Below are 21,029 nucleotides of genomic sequence, written 5' to 3'. Positions count from 1 at the left end.
AGTATTGAAAGTAAAACGGAAATTGAAATTTCGAACCGAAATGGAAACGGAACAGAAAGCTAAAGGAATCCGGACTGCGGAAATGAAACAGTGAAATTAAGCATATTGAATGATATCGAAAGAAAAGGCATTGGAAGTGATACTGAAGTTTCGAAAGCAAATGAAGGCCAGGTTCCAAGGGCGGGACTACTGTAGAATCCTGGGGAATGGTGGCAGGAAGTGGCAGGTGAACGGGGATCGGGATCAGGATCGTATGGGGATTGGGGGAACTGTGTGTGCGTTAGATTCAGGGTTTTCCTGTGTGTATTTGTCTCGGGTGTGGCGATACCTACGCTCTACGCGGGGGGTGGCTACGGGGCTACCAGGCTACCAACAAGAGAATGGCTTAAGGCAGATGCAGACTGGTGGTGCAGGGTCTACTGTGGGGCAGGGTAGCAAACATGTTAGATACATACCACGCGCCTTGGCGTTCTTGGGGCTCTCGGAGCCACTCCGCTTCGCGGGACTGAGGCTCGAAGAGGTCTTCAGGCTCTTGGAGGGGCTCGAGGCGCTGCCGGAGGTGGAGGTCTCCGTGTTGTCCGTGCTGCTCGAGTTATGCGAATTGTGGGTGAGCATCACGGCATGGTCCTCCCCATCGCTGGAGTCGTCGCTCGAGTCCCCAGTGAAGGGCATCGAGCGGATCTGGGAAGCCCGTCCCTTGACCGTTGCGTACACGGGCACCGAAATATCACAGAAGCCGCCGCTGGCGGTTTGTTGCTGCCGCGTTGGCGGCAGCGGAGTGCCTGGTGTGCCGCTGCCTCCCACTGTTCCATTGCCGTCTCCAGTTGCCGTGCCCGTGCTCGTGGCCGTGCCATGTCTGTGCCCGTGTCCGTGTCCCACATGGCCATGACCGTGTGTCCCATGTCGGGACCTTCCGTTCGACAGGGTATTGCTGGCGGCTGCATCTGGCTCGTGACTGACGGTGCTCTCGGCTGTGCTGGTGCCTGTGCCAGGACCTGTGCCGGCCAACCCATCGTTGGCCACCTGGTAGATCTTGGCCTCCCAGCTCGGGAAGCGGTGTAGTGGCGGTGTCGGTGGCCGGGGGACGCCCAGGTCACTGGTGGTGGTGGTGGTGCTGCTGTTCCCGCCGCTGGCCATCAGCGCGGGATTGTTCTTCATCCAGGCGGGCAGCTTCTCGCACGAGGGCGTGTAGATCTCCGCGTAGTCGTGGGCCGTGTCCGTGTCGGAGCTATCCGGACGGGGCAGCGATCCCCCTCCCGCGGAAGCAGCGCCTGCTCCAATTCCTGTCGAGGGCGCCTTGCTGGCGATGCTGGAGAGGGGTGCCAGGGTGAGGCCGTCGACGGCCGCCACCAGATTGCGCTCGAGCTCCTGCGGCTCCATCGAGAGATTGCGCCGATGCTGGTGGTGGGGATAGGAGCTGGTCAGCGGTCGACTGATGATCTCCTGCGAGGGATCGAGGCTCTCGCTGCGCCTGCGCGTCTCCGCCGATCCGCCGGCAAAGTCCTGCACGTCCAAGCTCAGGCTATTCCGCACGGGTCCGACGATGCTGTGCCGCTGCGACTGGTTCGCGATGTGGTTCTTCAGGAGCTCCAGCTGCTGGTTGCACTTGACGTTCTGCTCGCGCAGCACCTGGTTCTGCTCCTCGAGATCCCGCAGCTTATTGTTCACCCACTCTTTGATCTTGGCCGCCTTCGCCTCGATCTGGCGGGCGTCGTGCAGTCGCAACTGTCGCTGCTCCTCCACCTGGATCTCCAACGAGGTGATGGTCCTCTCAGCTTCGAGCGGTGCTCCTGGGACTCCTGCTCCTGCTGCGGCTGCTGCAGCTGCTGCTGCTGCTGCTGCTCCTCCAGCTGTTGTCGCGCAGGAAGGTGTCTGCTGCTGCTGGTGATTGGGGGGTTGCTGCTGCTGCTGCTGCTGCTGTGGCGGATGTGGCTGTGCTGGAGGCTTGGGCCACTCACTCAACCGCTGCTCCATGGCACGCACCTGTAAACAGAGAGGGGAAGAGGGTGAGTGTGTGAGAGATGGAGAACCGCCTCACGAAATAGGTGGCGCACTCTTTAAAGATAGATCTTTGGCGAAAAGAGTTCCTGTGAAAGATCTCCTCTCTGAATTGGAATCTTCTGATGTTGTTTTTCCCATAGATACATCGGCTATTTCTGCTATTTTCTTCACTTCAGATACATTTTCCCTCACATCTCGCTTGAAAAGTGAAAGATTTCGAGATCCCTGCAGCAGTTGTTCCTCGACAAAAACGTCGGCCTTTCCAATACACCAGGCCTCGACAGAAACAACTCTTGTTTCCCTGGATTTTTCCCAGTGTAGTGCAATCTCCACTTTCTGTAGAAAAGTTTTGCAGGCGAAAACTTTTCAAAATTAAATTAAATTCACACCGAAGCCACGACAAAGTCGCTTGGCTGCTCCTTTGGCTGGTAAGACGAGTGGCTCTCGGCAGACCCTGGCTCCCTGGCGCCCGGGGTCCAATGGCAGTGTCTAATGGTTACACATGACCCCCGTCGTGGGATTAGATGGGGGGAGAAACAGAGGGTGGAGAACGAGCAGCAGAAGGGTTATCCAGGGTTCAATCGCGGAGGGGTTTTGTTTCTCCTGCTTTTCTGGGAAGAAGGAGCACTGCAGCTCTTAAGTGTGTAGCCAGAAAACTTGTGTAATTAACGACGGAATCCATTGGATGCAGACCAAATGGCGACCGTTTAACACTCGTAGTCGTAGTCGCGGTACGAGACCGGGACACGCCATTTCCATTCCCGTTGAAGTTCCTGGGATTCCCCTGCACCCGATACGACTGTTTTTATGGTTACACAATAGTTTACAACTGCCACAAGAATCGAAAGAGGGTGGGTGGAAGCGGGGGAGGTCAGTGTACGGAGGCGACAGGAAAGAACTAACTTAATTTGGCACGAAAGGAAACCAAACTGACAACTAAACAAAGCCGGAAGCCACCACAAAAAAAAAGGACATGTAGCAGAATGGGGCCCGAAATGGGGTACAAAAGTAGGAGCTGGAGCTGGAGCTGGAGCTGGAGAAGGCATCAATATGAAAGGAGAGGCATCAGGCGGAGAAGGTCAAAGAATCAAAGCGGAAGGAAGGCCTTTCCTTCTTTCAAATAAAGCCAGAGTCTAAGAAAGGAGAACACCAGCAGGATTGGGGGGGCTGAATCAGTAGAAATGAGAGGAAACAAAAGAGAAACAGTGACAGAGAACGAGAACGAGCCGCTGGATGTGGTGCACAAGTGGTGTACAAAGAAGACCCATGAGGAGGCGGAGGAGGACGAGGAGGTGTCCCTCCAGGACCTGTCGGCACCTATCCTATCGCATTATTAGTTGTGGTATCTGCCTCGGGTGTCTGGCCACGAAATGGGTCAACTGCTTAATGTGCGCCGTCGTGGGGTCCTTGCCACCGCTTGTGGCATGCGGCTAAAAATAAATAAACCGCCAAAAATAACAACCTCCGGGCATGAGGTACTGATACTGCTGCTCCTGCTGCTGTCACGCACATAAAATGCCATGTTTATGCCTGTCCTGACACGAGGATGAGCCCCATGCCACCCGTAGCCCCAGAGATACAGAGATACGCGGACTACAGACAGGGAAATGAGTTATGGATAGTCCTCCTCTTTTGGGGGGAGGAGAAATCAATCTATATTCAGGGTTTCGTTGGAGGTGGCCAGCCCCGCCAAAGGGTCCACTTTCTTGGCGCTTCAATCGCCAATGAAACACCAAAAGTTGGAGGCAGCCTAAATCGAAGAAAACTAAAGTGGAGAAGGAGACGAGTAAGGGGAGGAATCTACTGATTATAAGGCGGAACAGCGGAGGAGAGAGGAGAGGGATGAAATCTTTCTGTTTTGGTAAAGTTGAGCCATCAAATCTGAGTGCGCCTAAAACCGCTTTGGCCAAAACTTCTGCCAAAGGAATAGGGAGTGGCAGGGCCAATGGCTGCTTCAGTAGCCCCAACGGCAGAGTGTGGCAGCAGTGCAAAGTTCAGCTTCTGTCCGCGCTGCACCGCCTGCAGCCTGTGCATCTCGAGCCATAACATGATTCACACGGACGAGTCACACAAGGCATTTAGGCGTGCGAGAAACTTCTTGGCCAAAAGAACAAACAAAGAACCAATCGGAGTCGCTAGACAAGAGACACCATCGAAAGGAGGAGGAGGAGCAGAAGACGGGGTGGGATTCCAGAGGACACCAAGGCATGGAGACGCCACTAAGCTGTGACTTTATCTAAATGTGTTTCCCAGACAACGAGCTAGATCCGGGGTAGAATGCGGCTCCCTTGTCCCTTGTCCCGTGTTTCGTCCCCCAGCTGCCCCCGTCTCCATCCGAGCCCGTCGGAGGCAGCCAAATCCCCAACAAATTCCCTTATTGGATTCCGTGATCTGTGATTGCTTTTGGAGACACCTCCTCCATCCACCCCAGAGATGTGCAATTGATTAAGCTACAGGATATATGTATATGCCATGCCCCCTCTCGAGTGGCAGGTAATAGTGTATTCATATAGAAATACATTTGGCAAACAGCTGCTAAGGATTTGGGTCTGTCGGCTGTCGGTATTGCCCATGAAATTGCCTCTACTTCTAGCGCTACTTCTATCCCTCACACAGATGCCACTTCGTGTGAAGAAGGACAACAAATCCTGAATACTCTTGCCGACAAAGCATGCAAGGAGGTAATGCAAAGGCACATATTAGAGCCCAATAGGAAAACACAGCCCCAACCGGCTATTTGGCTTTGAGTTGAGTTCTGGATAGCACCAACACCGCAGGGCTGCCGATGTTACTTGCCGATGGAAAGTGGCAGATAGGAGGGCTCCAGATACATTTAAAGGCACGTTTACAACAATTTGTAATAATTTATTTTAGTATTAATAAAAATTGTCTGAGATTCGATCAAGCTTTCGCCTCGAGGAGCAGATCTTTTGAGGTGTATTTCATGCGAATGGGAAACGTTCCATTCCACATTCCTCTCTGAGTTTGAGCAAAGAATTCCTTTGTTTTGTACAGCTATTAAAATATCAGTTTATCTATCTACCTATTATCGGTTTATCTATCTAACTAGCGTTTTCAAATATATCGTCATATTTCGGCCGTAGATTTGGTCCAAGTCCTGGCTGTCGCTGGCCATTTTCACGTCCTGCCACACAAAGAGAAGCTCGATTTTATTGCAGAATGACATTTTTATGGCTGGCTGGGGGTGCAATCTCCGCACCGTGCCACCACAGAGGAGCCCCAGCATCCAGCGTTCCCCCTCCCCCGCCGCCGAGTCATGCGGCACCAGGATAATGCGACGTCTGCCACTTAACATAAATCTCACATATTCCGTAAGTCCCATCTCCGAATAACGAATCCCCGGCCATAATTTGCCCCAACGCACAATCGGATTATGGGCTCCAAGACGAACTAGAAGACGCAGACGCAGACGCAGACCGTAGATGGAAATGGATGGGATGTGGGGTGTGGGATGTGCGGTATGGGGTATGGCTAAAAGAATCTCAATAAAAGAACAAATTCCAAACGATAAAAAGATGAATGAATGAGTTAGCGAACACTTGAATACGATTTGAATTGAATTTCCACCGACAGAGAGGGAGAGGAGGAGAGCAAGAATAGCTCCCCTCTTTTTTGTAGTTTTTCTGCTCTCTCTCTCTCTCTCTCTCAATTCCGAAACTTTTCAATGCACTCCGGATTATATACATACATATACGGTGGACGCCCCTGCTCCACTGGCCCCTTGTCTGTTGTGGGTCTCGTTTTTATTACTAAATGAGCAGACGCAATTAAGTGGGGTCCTAGGGGTGTCAGAGGGGTGCCAGAGGGGGTTGCCATGGAAGAAGGGGTTGCTAAGGGAGGAGGGTTAGCAGATGACTAACGACATCAGAGCCATTATGGGGTCTCTGGCTTTCATATATGCATATGTCTGTATTTACAATAAAAAGAGAGGGGGAGAGAGCTCTCTCTGGGATGGGGATGGGGATGGGGACGGGGATGGGTGCCACTGTGTGGATGACTCAATTGTTTGGTGTTGCTGGCATCTGAAAGGGTTTTCCATGTGGACCTCTCAACCAACCAGTCCCACCCATCATCCCTGATGGATGATTAATCTGTTTATAACGAAGGCAACTACCGTCCCCTGGCCAGGGGGCTCTCTGTTGTTGCACAGACTCCCGAAACACACTCCAACGATCTCTCTCTTTGTTTTACTCAGGTGATGATTCGCTGATTTTCCGGGACGACTTCCAGAGCAAGCTGACATCGCCAGTGCGAAGGAAATACTGTCTTCGTCTTGGGATCGACCCTCAGATCAACTCCAATCGAAGGACAGCTTCAGAACGTGTCTAAAATGTCGCCAGAACTAGACGCCAGAGAGATCTCGGAACTCGGTTTGAAGAGGATCTTAAATAAAAGGAACAAGCGTTCTGGGACATGGGATTTTTAGATGTATATCTCCCTTTCTTCCAAATCTTTTATAGACATCGAAAGAATGGGTATGGAAAGGTCGTGTCTGCAGTGTGAAAGTCTTCTTGTTGTCTCCCGCTGTATCTGCAACGAATTTGGTTCTTGGCTCAAACAATTTGTTAATATTACTCAAAATGTGCCGCAAATCAAACAAAGTTCCTCCCCCACGCCCCCATGCCCCATGGGGCACTTCCTCGACTGTGGCCCTGTGGCAGCCACTCATATCTTACGTACGTGTGCGAGGAAAAATACAGGGAAAGCAGATACCTATGTATATGTATGTATGTTTGTAATATATTTGCGTTTCTTGTGTGTTTCTTTGACTTTTTCAGAGAGCAAACAGCTTCCCCTGCCAGCAGTCTCTGGCTTTCTGCTGTGTGTTTTCCGACGTTGCACGACGTTTAATTTGGAGTCATGATTCCATTGTTATTTATAGTCAACAAAGCGGCAGCCGCTTGAAGCAGCGGCAGCAAACAGAAGTGGCAGCATCTGAAGCGGCAGCAGAAGATCCACTCAAGAAAACACTCCATAAAACATTGTAACCAGAAGACATCCCTATCCCCCCATACACATACACATCCCCATTCCCCTCAAAGGCGGCACGCGCGCCGTCTAGTCTGAGGGGAACTGCTACTTATCGGGCATGCCCCACGGCCATCCCCTGCTCTGAGAACGGGGATATATGAGATATCTTCAACTGCAGTCATCGAAACACGCAGAATACCACTCCCATCCACAACAGAGTCGTCAGAACGGAAGGAGACGGACAAATTGATTCGGGCCATTCCCGAATCCCAAAATATCCCAAACACATGTGCTCTTCAGACTTAAATATACCAAAGCTCCAAATGATTTCTATATAACATCGGTTGGGAATAGATGTTTCCTCTAGAAAGAATATCCTTCAAGCAGTAGAACCATAAAGTAGATTATTATTGCTTCCAATTCTTTCGATTTTGCTTATAGCAAAAAGGACTGTAGAGTAAGTGTAGAGCATCTATGTAGCTCCTGCTCTAGCACTCCCCATAGAAGTCAGAGGAGAAGAATATCTTGGAATGGAATACATCCTTCCTCTAAAGGGTTCAAGGCAGCTTTCTTTCAGATTGCTTTGCACTTGTCCATTATTGGAAACACCCTAATTTAAAGTCTGGTGCTCTCTATCTTTTGGTTTGAGATGATATATTTCTTAAAATTTCTAAATAGATTTCCTCAATAATTGCTTAATCTTTCCCTATCCCATCGTGGCACCTGGGTTCCTTTCGGTAATCCTCTGGAATGGGTTCCTGCCCAGGGGATCCATGGGACAGTGCTCTTATTTTGCCCTCTCTCGCTATTCCCCCTGGCTGCTGGGTTTTCCCTCCTTGCTGTGAATGATTTTCCCATTACAGTCAGTGTCAATATTTGCAGCATGTTTTGGCAGCTTTGAAATTGAAAAATTGTGCATGTTTTGCATTACCCGACGGTAGGGAACGTGGGATAGATGTCAGCTTCATCATTCTGCAGCACCCTGCTCTCACCATCCATCCTCTCCAGTGTGCTGCCACTGTTATACTGTTCTGTGATGCGGCAACAATTGCAGCGAAAGCGGCACGGATGATGTCTGCGCTCCCTTTAATTACGAGTGGCACTCACTCGTCCTTCGTCTGCATCCCATTTGATGCCTGGCTGCCCCGCTCCTGCCCCTCTCCAGTGAAGTATCTCTTAAGCGAAGTTCCGCTTTAATGCTTTGGATCCATTACTTAGGTATTTTCCCAACAGGTTATATATGATCTGAATTTAGTTCCTAATGGGATCGAAGGGACCTCCCATTCATCTCGCACTCCTGCCTCCTGGCCAACTGATTTATAATGCAGACACCGTTTGATGTATCCCTTCTCTTGCCCCATAAAATTACCATGCCAAGCCTTTCTCTCTGTCCCCCCTTCGCCCCTCCTGGGCTTAACCTAATCAGTTTTCTATAAAAAAAACAGGAGAAAAAGAAAAGTAGAAACAAAGTTTTCCCCACCATCTGCCAGACAATAAACTAAAACAAAAGTTTCCACGCTTTTGATAAAAGTTTGGGCCTGGCCTCATCCTTTCATCGTTGTATTCTCACAGCCTCTCTGCTCCTTTCTGGGGTGTCAGCGATGGTCCTGTAGGTTGTAGGGTTCCCTGGGAATATGCAAAGGAGCAGCAGTCCTCCAAGAAGGAGTCTTCTCTTCTGCATTACAGATTCTTCAGTCGAATGAAACTCCTGATGTTGAGCCGAGATCGGAGGAGATTCCGAATCGGGTTTCTGGTTGGGGGAGGAGTAGATTGATGGGATATTTCTATACTCCCTTGGAATGCAGACTTCCAAAGACCCGTCCATGAATATTTCCTACTTTCAGGATACATACATATACCTGATGTACCTGCTGTATAGAAAGGATTCCCTTTCTTGACTTTTGCTTCATTGGAAGGAAAATAAGTTTCTGTAGAAGGAAAGACTCTTTTCCAACAGGAGCTTTGGGGACTGATTGATGTTGAAGTGTGTTCCACTCTTCTGCTCCTTTGAATACGTTTTCTTGTGATAGAAGGACACTCTTTAATGGGGAGGCATTCCACAGCTCCCGGATGGCGTCTGCTGTCCCCCGACTCCAGGAAGATCTTCAGCTGCATTCCCGTCTGCACTCCACTGCTCTCCACTCTTTGTGCAGCTCAAGCATCTTTGCCACATTGTCGAGGGGCTGCCACTTGAGCACTTTTCTGCACACAGAAAAGGACAAACAATGTCCAGGAGCTGTCGAGAGCAGCAGCAGGACTCCAGATGGTCCTCGCCGCCGTCGTGTCTGGGATGCCAGTGAAAATAATGGAAAAATGAAAATGTAAAATGCGCTGCGATATTTCCGCGCTGCTCAATAACTTTCCTCATTTTGCTTTCTCTGCTGCCAAACCCCTAACCCAAACCCAAACCCAAACCCAAGCACAATACCAATCCCAATCCCAATCCGAAGCCCAATCCAAAAGTCTGGACGTCTGAAGGGGGAACTGCTGTGGGGCTGTGGCTGTGCCAACTGCTTGCGACATCAAGAAATGGGTTTGGTTCTTCCAGTGGAATTTTTTGGGGGTGTAAATGGTGTTGTTTTTCCGCTCCACTGGCGCTGTGCAGCGACAGGGAGATGCGAGGGGACCTTTGCTTCCCATTCTCGATCGAGCTTGGGAACAATGGGCGTACCTCTGCTCCGCCTTCTCTCTCCATTCTCCACGATTCATTAGCCAGCTGCCAATGGCCAGGAACCAGGAGCCAGGAGGCAGGAGCCAGGAACAGGAGCGAGCTTTAATTATGGAAACCCCACAAATCTCAAACCCCCAATCGCCGCTTCATATTGCACTTTGTAGCCGACGCGCCGCGCCGTTTGTTGCTGGTTTTTGCAGAGGATACCCTTTCAAAAGGACACCCAGGCAGCAGGGGGCACAGACAAAAACTCGCTTCGGAAAATGACAAAAAGTGCATTCAAGTGTAAGTCTTCTTCTCCCTTTTCCCATCTCCAACTCCTACTCCTACTACTAGTCCGGCTGTCTGTTATTCGGAAGAGTTTGGACAAGGGGAAAGGTGTGGGTGGTGATGGCAAAACTTTGGTCTTCGATCAAAACTCGTTAACGTGACCTTTTCCCTGCTCCATTGTCGAACCAATTAAGCGTGAAGACAACAGAATCTTCTCCAGCGAACCATTCAGACGGCAGAGACAACAGAGAAATGGAGAAAAGAGTGATAGAATGGGAGAGAGAGAGAGAGGGGGAGAGAAGAACTTGTAAGCAATTAAAAACATTTTCTTGCTTCTCCACCGCTTGACACTCGGAAAACTCCTCGCCCCTCCTCCATCCGCCACTCGCTCCATTCGCTCTTCCATAAATATTAGATTTTTATGAAGCATTCGCGACGACTGCTCACAGCTGGGGCTCCCAACACGTAGCCCCAACAGCAGAAGCACCAGCAGCAGCAGAAGGCAGCCATTGGAAGGGGGGAGAAGAGGAAGGAGATGGAGATGGGCATCTGAGGGCAAAGGACTGCCTGCCACTACTCGTAGATATTCATCATAAAGAATCCAAGAATATTGCCCTCAAAGCGTGTTCCCAGTTAATTATTCGAGCGAGAGATTTCCAGATTTTGAGATTTCTCAAGATTAAAGCAGCGGCAAATGCAACAGATGCGTAGATTAGGTTATATTAATGGTTGCATCTTCCCAAAAGTCTAGATATGTAATATTGTAGTAATTCAGAGGCAGGTAAAAACGTCATATTTTGTGGATGAAGGCAGAAAAAATGAATCGCCCATTCATTATTCGTATCTGTAGCTGTACGCTTGTAGATATCTAAGAGATCTACAATAATGCCTAAAGTGCTAAGAAAACTTTCCTTCGGATTGGGCTCTAAGGAATCGTTGCTTCCGATTCACATATAAATACACACCATAAAGAAGTAAGGGATTATCCATCTGTAGTTAAAGAAACCCAACCAAGAGTAAAACCCAAAAGAGATGGAGGATGCAGATTAATTTCACTAGTTCTTAAAAATAAGTAATGATGATCGTAATGGGGATTCCAGGTTTCTTGAGAGATTTCTTAATTTTATTTAAGGAGATTCATCAAACGAAAGATCCCTCTCTGAATGTGTTTTTTTATCCCCCCCCCGTATACCTACATTTAGGGCATTTTGTGCGTTGGCCCTGCCGCATTGCGAATGTCTCTGTTTTCGCCATTTTTGATGGATTAAACATATGTATGTGTATCCTGTGTCCTGTATCTGAATCACTCACTGCATGGAGAGTCTTATAAGATCGAAAAGGTTCATTGCCACTACCACTGGGGGTTAACTTCCACTTCCACTCCCTATTCACTTTTTCTCACTGTTCTCGGGGTTGGGGGTTGGTTTGTCCGACTATTCACTCGAGGCACCACTCGAAATACTATATTTCGCGAGAGGAGAAACCGGTTTCTGGGCCAGGCAGGCGGTCAGGGTGGGAGGACGAGGACGCGGACGCGGACGCGGACGAGGCGCCTGCTGGCTGATCCTCAACGATAGCGAAGGGTTGGTTTTAGTTTCAGAATTCTTTACTTCTCCTCTGAATCCTTAAAATCCACACCAATATACCACAGAACGGAACCATTGGACACTCAAAAAAAATTATGGGAGCCCCGTATGGAAATCCACCGACGCGTTTTCAATAAGAATTTCACCGATTTTTCCGAAATGAACGTTCTATATTGATATACATATATATTTGGTAAAATATATGTTCTGGTGGTATCTTTTGTGGGATATTGTCAGTCAGCTATCAACGGACTTTTTGAATTCTGAGCAACACCCGACATATTTCTGTTGTTTCCTTAGCCACGGCCCGAGAACGATTGGTTGATTGGGGCGGCAAGGCCGTGCATTTCCCATTTTCCCATACAAAACGTTGCTCGCTGCTGGCGTCGCTTGCTTGGCATTCCGGACTCATGTTGCATGTAAGCCTCTGGCAGGGCCAGATATTGTCAAGTGTGGATGTTTTGATACCCTATTTGCTCTAGTACTTCTCAATGCATGGCAGTGGAACCAAAATTTATTAGCCATAAATTAATAATTCATAATTTATTATAAAATATCGTGTTTAGTGAGTAACTATTTTGCAGACTTGTCTTTTCATGACCGATAATATCCCGAGAGTAGTATAATAATACATCTCACCAAATATCCTTTTTTTCAAGGGTTTTCGAATGTTGCCCACTTCTGGCTGAATGTTGCTGTGGCCAGAGTATATACATACATATGTATATACAAACTGTATGTTGCCCAGCTATACCTCGTTCCACTTACCATGTGGACGTTTTCTAGCAACATGCGGACGATTCGTTTCCCAGAAACATTACTGCGGAAAAGAGAGAGAGAGCAAAACGACAAAAGCCGAGAGATGCTCCGTTTGCCTTCTCTCTCGCTCTCTCGGGTCTAGACAATGTTGCCTAAGCATGTTGCTGGTATCATGCTGCTGACAGCATTTTGCTGTGCAGGAGGTGGAGTACGGAAAAGTCTTTACCCTGTGCTTTATTTACAGTTAAAATACAAATTTATATCAAAGTGTACGGGAAATACTGAGAGGATGCATTGCACAGGGCGCTTAAGCACAATGAGGGAAATGGTATGTTAAGAACCTCAGTGGCTCATTCAATATGGTTGGAAATTCTTTAAAAACTGTAAGCATTGGTACTATTAGTAACGTATTTTGCAATTAATTTACAAACCGCCCTGCCCGAAGTCGACCGATGGCACTGCAATCCCACAAGCTACAGAAATATTTAAAATAATACATGATTCGGGTGAATTGGATCCACTGGCGGCACACACACTTCCCGCTCAACTTATCACAGTTTTGCAAACATAAATATGTGTGTATGTATGTATATACCACACTAATTACTAATTATTTGTATTAACCTTGTAGAGCGAAGGACCGTTGGCCGTTCCACACAAAATATGTATGTATATGTCTATTTAACAGATTCATGTAGTACATAGATATGTATGTTATTTGCCTTTTAAAGCACAATATATTATTTCTATGTTGTATAAACAACCGCTCTTGTTTGGTAGCTTCTTCAAGGGTGTCTACATCTCGACCTTTCTTTCAGTTTTGTTTTTTTTTTTTGTTTTGAATAGGAAAAGCAAACAAATTAATCTATGTTCTGCTCTCAATGTTGTCCTCTTACTCGTGGCTTAGAAGGGGACTTTGATTACACTGAGAGCCGAGGGTTCCAATGGGTTGTATGACTTTCAGGGAGAGGAAAATATCATTCTGCCCCCCCCCCCATGAGTCATGCCCCGAGATCCGAGATGGATGAAAGTGCGTGTAATATGGAGTCCGCCGGATCACAGCCTGAGGCGACGCCTGGGGGGAGAGATGTTACATGTTACATGTCAGATTAGGTCCAGGGTGGGGCGGCGGCGCCACACAATTTATCTCTGTTTCGCCTCCTCCTGCAACAACGATACTACTTTTCTGGATGCTACTTTTTTCCACACATAATAAATGTAACATGTTGCTTCGGCTCCCAGGACTCCACTGCTGCCACTGCTGCCACTGCTGCTGGCTGCCGCTCTGGCTGATTGTTTGCGGTTGGCGTTAACAATTTGCCTGATTAAATGACAGCGAAGCGACAGGGAAGGCAGGAGCAGTACCAGGAGCTAGGGCCCGATGACTCAGTTCCATTGTCATCCGTCAGGGCTCCAGCCGGCGTGAAGAAGACGATGGGGCCACCAGACATGCCAGGATAGAACTTCAGGGCAGACTGAATGGCAGCCAAAACAGAAGGAGGCGACAGTGTTTCCCTTTCCCTCTTTCTCTCAATGTCTCGCGGAATAGAGAGGCGGGGGAATAAAGAACATTAGAACATTGGAAGAACTTTTAAACCTGGAAGATATCAATCAGAGGCGTTGCCTGGTCGTCTCTGCAGATGGGAGGAGAGCTTTCAGGCAAAAGTTCTTGATCAGCTATGTATGTGGCATCCCCAATCCCTTTTGCAATGGAAGGCATCGGTGATGTGCCAGAGGTGCTTTTATCCCTGCCGGCGAGTTGGATGACCGGTGAGCGTGAGCATCATCCTCATCCTCATCATCATCATCCGGATATCTTTCACATCATTCACAGCCGGCAGCAGCCGCGAGTCACCGCCGAGAGTCGCGACTTCTTTGGGGCTATTTATAAATATTTATGTGGCCCCCGAATAGTGACTCTCGTGGTCCATCATCGGCTGCGGCGGGCGGCTTCTGCCTCATCAGAAGAAGAGCAGTCCGCCAAATGATGTCGTCGACTCGCTGATGAGTTTAAAATAAAGAAAGCCAGGGCGGAGAAACCACTTAGATCGGGGAAATGGAGTCAGTCCGCGATGGAGATGGAAATGGAGATGGAGACGAGGCCAGAGCAGCGCATAAGGCGCATTACATTTTTCAAATGTGCATCAGAGAAGGCAGACTGCAACTGCAACTGCTGCGGCGACTGGGGCATGGGGCATGGGGCATGTGGGCGCCCAAGATGCGGAGGCTTCGGCTCCACAGCGAAAGTGGCAAGACCAAAGACGAGGGGCACTACTCCGATGACGGATGCATGCATCATTAATTCAACCAGAAACAATGTTCAAAACAAAAAACACAGAAGCCGAGGTCCAACGTCCAACGCCAACGCATTGCCACTTCTTGCTGCTCTATGAACTCCCTCCTCCCCCTCCTCCTCCTCCTCCTCCTCCTCCTCCTTCTCCTCCTCCTCCTCCTCCTCCTCCTCCTCCTCCTCCTCCTCCTGCTTCTCATGCATATTCATAATGCACTCTCTGTTCAGTGGGGATACAGTGCACACGAATGCGACAGAGTGCATGCCCTTCATTTGTAGTATATTTCCTGTAATAATACGATATCAGTGTGATGTCTGAGGGGACAGTTTAAATACCTGAAAGTGGAAGGATTTTGACTCATGCCATAATAGAAGACTAGAAGAATGGAAGGAATTTAAAGAAGGGAACACTATCAGATATCTGGAATAAGAAGTACTCGTACTAGAGACGTTAGTTTTAATTTTGTGATTGCATTTGTCTTTTGGCTCGTTTACGATCTCTTATAAATCTCTCCTGATCTGTAGAATCCACAGAACAGGATTCAGTTCTGTTCCTTTGCAGAGGTCTAGTGGACCTTAAGACCTTGATAAATTGTTTGGTAATTGATTTCGAATGTTGCTCGTATTGGGATCTTAATGATTTTGTTTAGATTACATAGCTCGCAAATAACTGTTGACACTTTCGGCGTGTCTGATAAAAACCACTCATTGACGGACACATTGAGAAAATGGACTGAAAAGACCCGATCAAATCTGTTTTTGCTCAACTCGCTCTTCGGTCAAGCAAAGACCGATTTCTTCATTTCTCTTTTGTTCCTGTTTTTCACTGAGCATCTTGTCGCGAGTGAACGAACAAAGTGTCTTTTGCGTATGTATGCGTGCTTGTACGTGTGATGCTTATGGCAACGATCAATTTTTGTGAATTCTATACGGTTTGACTATTGGAGCTTAAAATGAATTAAAATGAAAAGCAAAACGAAAATGTTCGTTTGCCAATTTTGCAAATAAATATACATATTACAATACAATAGCCCAAACAATGCGGAAAACATGAATAAATAAACATATACACGAAAAAAACTAAAAACACTTCACTCAGACACTTTTTTGGTTCTGCTCATCTAAAGACACTTTTGCTGTGAGCGCTTGACCAAAGTGTCTCTCTAAGTTGTTATTGTGAGACACGATCGTGTGTCGGGCTCACCCGAAAACCCGAAACACATAACACAAGCGAAGAGACAAAAAGTGTTCTGCTCAGTGAGAGACCGTGTCTTCGTGGTCTTTTTCGGTTTTGTCAGTGACGAGACAGCAAAGGGAAAAAGTGTTGACCGTCGTTTGCGAGCTATGTTAGATTATGATCATCATAATGAATGGATAGTGAATGAGTGTAACAGATATTAATTTCTCAAAGAAATGATGTTGCCGTGTAGCTATTGGACTGAGGGTATCCCCGAGTTCATTTGGGTTAAATGGCATGCTACAGCCAGTGGCAAATGCAATTAATATTGTGGCCCACTTTCAACTGGAGGCGCGGAGCTGCAACTGCATTTCGATATCTCTCTATTTTTGCATCTCTGCATCTGTGTATCTTTTTGTGCCTGGCGCTTCTAATCAATGCTCTACAATGAGATAAATGGCCACTGTCTGGGGGCAGAAGCAGAAGCAGCAGCAGCCAGGAAACGACCACGTGCTCGGCTTGTGGCTGGGCCATCCATCACCAGCTTGCGGCTGCTGTATCATCCTCATGACGAATGTGATGCCTCACGGATGCGCTGCGGCACCCACGTTAATGGAATCTGCTGCTGCCGCCACAGAGTGGTCTGTGTGTGGCAGGGGCATGATAGGGCGGCCTGTGCATCAGCCACAATCAAAGTGATGACGACGGAATTCAATCAACAGGGTGACCCACTTCACGATTGGCACCATCCACATTCCCCATCCCCGTCCCCCAAAGGGTTGAAAGTTCAAATGCGAAATGTTTAATTGGATTTTCCTGCCTGCTGCCCGCCGCCGGCCCTCTCGGAACTAGAGCACTCTCTGGCCATAAATTGTTCGATTTTGAAATGCATCATGTATCATGAATATATGCACATAAATTACAATCCCATCTCCCATGCCTCCGTTTGATGTGGGAGGAAGCTCTAATTATAGACAGAATACCTACAATATATATAAATTCTAATACATAATCCAATGCGTGGACAGGTAGCGATGAATGGTGTGGGGGACCCCCTACAGAACCCCAGATATGCTTTGAAAATAAATTCAAAGATCGACATAGATTTTTATAGATTTTGTTTTGGTTTGCAATGGATTTGGTACATTCTAAGGAAATTATCACAACAATTATATCACAACGGCTCTAGTGGACTATTTTCTGGGAAATCGAATGATATATCGCGGCCGTTTCGTAGTCCAAAGTGATTCTCTTGTCCAGCTATGGTCCACCGACAATGATCTTATGATCGGAATGCCGATTATAGAGTTCTACTTGTCATATATAGCAGTGCTTCAAAGCCAAGAATGTGGCACTGCATCATAGAGGAAGCTGATCGGTCGGCTAACGTTCCTCTAGAATCTAGATCCCTAATATTCTCGGTACAGCATGGCCTTACCTTTTTCCTATAGTTATCCATTTATACAGGTGAGGGATTTCGTTGTTGTTGGTAACTCTGTTCTACAGTTTGTATCTTCGGATTCGTTGATTTTGGAAGTGCGTTCATGGGGTTTACTGGTACTTGTACTGGTACTGGTAATGCTACTGTTGTTGCTGTTGATGCTGCTTCATTCGTTGTGGCTGGTATTTTCTTTGTTTGTGGCGACAGCAGACGCAACAGCGGCGACATTTGGCCAAGCGGCAATGGCAGTGCCACATTGCAGAAAACCTTCTCCCAATTTTTACAATTTAACAGGAATAAATTGGGCTGGCTGGAGCGGTATTTGCAGGTGAGATATGAAGAAGGGTTTCCTTCAGTGTTCCTCCAGCGTCTCCTTTCATTCTCCTTCCTTTCTGCTCCTTCGTTCTGTTACTTTCGAGGATTCCTTCTTCCGCTTCCAATTGGTGCCTGAAAATGCTGGAAATGGATCTTTTGCCCCAAAACTATTGAGATCTGGCAATGCTCTGGCAATGTAATGGGATCTCCAGTTGCTCCTTTTTTCTTTCACTTTCTCTTTTTGTCGCTTCTCCTTCTCTGATGTTGTAAATGGACGTTTGTTGTTGCTGTTGTTGGGCTGCTGTTTGTTGTTGTTGTTATTTTGATATGTTTCGCTGCTTCTCCTCCTTCGTTGTCTTAATGTCCTCTTTCGTGAGGTTTTAAACGTCTTTAAGAATACTGTAATTATTTTCGAGACACTGGGAACTTTGGTCGAGTTTTTCCTATTCCTTTATTGTATTTTGTCTGTCCTTCTCCTTCTCCCCATCGTGATTCCGATTCTCTTCCTCTTGGTGTGTGTTTTCTTCTCCCCTTTGCGACTGCTTTCGCCAGTCAGCTGTCATTGACACATGTGCGCGCTGCGCTCTCTCTCTCACAAGCTGCACAACTGCGCTGCTCTCTCGCTGTGGCCTGGGGGTGGCGCTCTCTCCAGAGGAAGAGAATAGGAGAGAGAGAGAGAGAAAGCTGGATGTGAATGGCCGCCCGAAATGTGTCCTATAATTTACTACGTTTACCGATATGTCCTGTCATCGCCAGGACACACACGTCCCCCTCCCCCCGCCACCGCACGCTCCACAGATATTATTCGCACTGGAATCGGCCTTAAGTTTTTGTTTAATTTGCGGGTTTTTCCTTAGTTTTTCACTGCTTTTGCTCCGCTATGCCGTTATGTTATGCACTATGTGGGCCGCGCGCGCCTTTTGGCTGTGCCACACCGTTCCACCACTCCGCCGTTCCTCCGTTTCCCGTTCCACCGTTCTACGGTTCGCCGTTGGGGCAATGCAATGGATGGTTGAGGTTGAGGCTGAGGATGATGACTTCACCGCGTTGGCAACTCTGGCACTCGCTTCCACGCGGGATGGATTCCAGGGTGAGTGCGAGGAAAGGAATTTGTTTAAAGTTTAAACAAATCCAAATCGAAACGTTAAAAGTGAAAGACGACGGCGACGACGACGACGACGACGACGACGACACAACGAAACCGAGGGGACAGCCTCGCGCAGCTACAAGTCTTCTTTTGCACAATTTTTAACGCGCTCTGCCTTTTGTTACGCTGCTTCTTTGTGCCTCTCTCTCTCTCTCTATCTCTGTTTTCCATTCACATTTTCGCTCGGCTGGCTTGGCTTTTGGGTTTTTTCCTCTGTTGCTCCTTTTTGGGGGGTTGTTTTCCGACGTCCGACGACCGACAGCTGTCCCATCAAATGAAAGTTCTCTTGCAGAAAGGGATGCATCAGCATGCTCTCTCTTCCACGTCGCTCTCTCTCTCTCTCGCTGTTCCTCAATTCCTCTCAGCTGTCAAGCTTTGCCGCCCTCATGGCTGAACTCTGCTCTCAGAAGGTATATCCCGCAGAAGGTAAGGCATTCCCGCTGTGAAATAGTTTCCGATGAGCAGCCTCACCTTTCGGCTTACACATTCCTTGGACTCGTTCCCTTCTTGTTGTTGCTTTTGTTTTGACTCTTCTTCTGGCGCTTTCCAACACTGTGCCACGCGACATGTGCGACCTTTCCCCTGCCCGCCGAATGCCCGATCTGATGGCATTCGCAGGCCCCTTACCCCTTTCAATCCATGGAATAACCCCCTTCCTCAGGTGGTCCCCCTTTTGGCCCTTAATTGGCCGCGCTCGGGCATATCGAAGAGCTCCACTCATGTTTATATTTTCCCTCTTTAATGCATACTTAATGCGATATCTGGAAGCGAGGCGGGCGCCAGCCGGAAGCTCGAGTTGCAGTCCAATTGGGGAGCACAACACCGGAATAGCACCCCGGGAACAGGCACAGGATGTGTCGAAGGATTCTGTGGGGGCGTTAAGTGTTTGTAGATGATGGGGCATCCTCTGACCTTGTCTGGATGGATGGACTGGGGCTTTACTGGGCTTAAACTAAGGGACTGTCAAATCGAAATATTCCTCGACATACATATGTAAATGAAGTTCGCGCTCGTATTCCAATCGCCGTCCAATGAGGAATTTTACCAGTTTATATTTCACAGACAATAAGTTAATGAAGTGCGAAAGCTCTCTTCAGGGGACCCATTTGGCAATCGTATCAAATACCGACTGTATTCCCTATTAATTTATTTCCAGAACACTGCAATGGTATATTCTGCAAAAAGGCGTTCTATACTACGATTTCCGTATAATGAATTCTCCTTGAGGTTCGCTGTATGGAAGATCTACTATAATTCAAGTTTTACTCAAAAATGTGTGATAGAGTCCTAAAAAACTAGAGCTGAATCACCAGAAGCGATGAACAATTAAACCTCAAAGTAAATAACATTTCATTTAAGGACTATGTACACCAGCCGATAAGTGGTCCTGACCAGATCTGCTAGCCGGCTAGATCTCCTCAAAATAGCATATTAAACATTTAATGGCTAATCTTCTTCATGAGAGATTTATCTATTGCAGTTTTAGTCGCAAAGAAAGTATAGGAAAAATGGGAACAGACGCATCCCAATATTTTAGATCTTAGCAAAAGATCAATGTCACTCCATCCCACCAATGCGAAAAGAGGATCGTATGTGCACAAAATGTAAATGTAACGTATGAGTCTATTATTTCAGCTGCCTTGCAGAAGCCCCTCTGTTATGACACAGATCTCCTACAGGAGATCCACAGGTTCTAGGAACTGAACAATGGGAAGTGCCCGAAAATACTCATAATATCTTAAGAAAGAATGCTCTTCACCCTTTGCTCCCATTCGTGATAGTTCTAATGAGGCTAACCAATTTTAAAGCCCTTTCAGGACTAATTGAAGCATAAGTAATGAGAAGCTGTTAACAGGACCATTGAAAGGGCAGGGAACCGTCGAAAGGGTTGCGCAGGACCAGAACCAGAACCATAGCACTGGGTAGAGTCTTAGCCTCGGTCCCGGTCCCGGTCCTGGTCCCTGCCTTTGGGGGTTGACTGGGCGCTATCCAGAGGCACGTGTTTGCACAGGAATCTAATCTCGGCGCAAACAAAGTAACAAGAATTCAATTTGTCACAGTGGTTGGCCGTGTGGGACTGCGACTGCGACTGGGACTCCTGGATCTGCTGGGGTTTGGTCTGTTTGGTCTTTGAACAACACGCGCGGCGGCAATAGAAAGCCCAGTCTCAAGCCCAGGGATCGGGAAAGCGGTAGCAGTCCCTTTGCCAGAGATAACCCCACTCTTCATGGATTTCCTGTGTGTTGTGCGGGGGTGCAAATATTTGCATTTCGCTTGTTTTTCGGGGTGTTGCGCGTTAGGTAAAAGCCAAAAGCCTCCGGGGACTTGTTAATGCAAACAATGCGCATTTGATATTGCCAGAGAGACTGGAGAACGGGCG

General features: G+C 47.8%; 1 protein-coding gene and 1 long non-coding RNA gene across 13 annotated transcripts in view; one reads left to right on the top strand and one right to left on the bottom strand.

Moving 5' to 3' along the window:
• Positions 1-21,029, bottom strand: part of LOC108151729 (uncharacterized protein CG43867) — a 127,357-nt gene that overhangs the window by 7,054 nt on the left and 99,274 nt on the right. For 10 of the 12 annotated variants that reach the window (XM_017280518.2, XM_017280520.2, XM_017280519.2 and 7 more), the window contains one exon: positions 456-1,983. In XM_017280518.2, the coding sequence (XP_017136007.1) occupies positions 456-1,983 (1,528 nt within the window). Of the gene's footprint in view, positions 1-455; positions 1,984-11,130; positions 11,833-17,184; positions 18,680-21,029 lie in introns of those variants that run through there. The other 2 variants (XM_017280527.2, XM_017280528.2) reach the window with 2 other exon arrangements.
• Positions 12,405-13,039, top strand: LOC117186075. The gene is made up of 3 exons (XR_004471251.1): positions 12,405-12,607; positions 12,725-12,854; positions 12,911-13,039. It is a non-coding gene; the product is annotated as an uncharacterized LOC117186075 (long non-coding RNA).

The sequence above is a fragment of the Drosophila miranda genome, chromosome XR (genome assembly GCF_003369915.1).
Source record: "Drosophila miranda strain MSH22 chromosome XR, D.miranda_PacBio2.1, whole genome shotgun sequence".
NCBI lineage: Eukaryota > Metazoa > Arthropoda > Insecta > Diptera > Drosophilidae > Drosophila > Drosophila miranda.
This window is presented reverse-complemented; position numbering and strand designations above follow the sequence as displayed.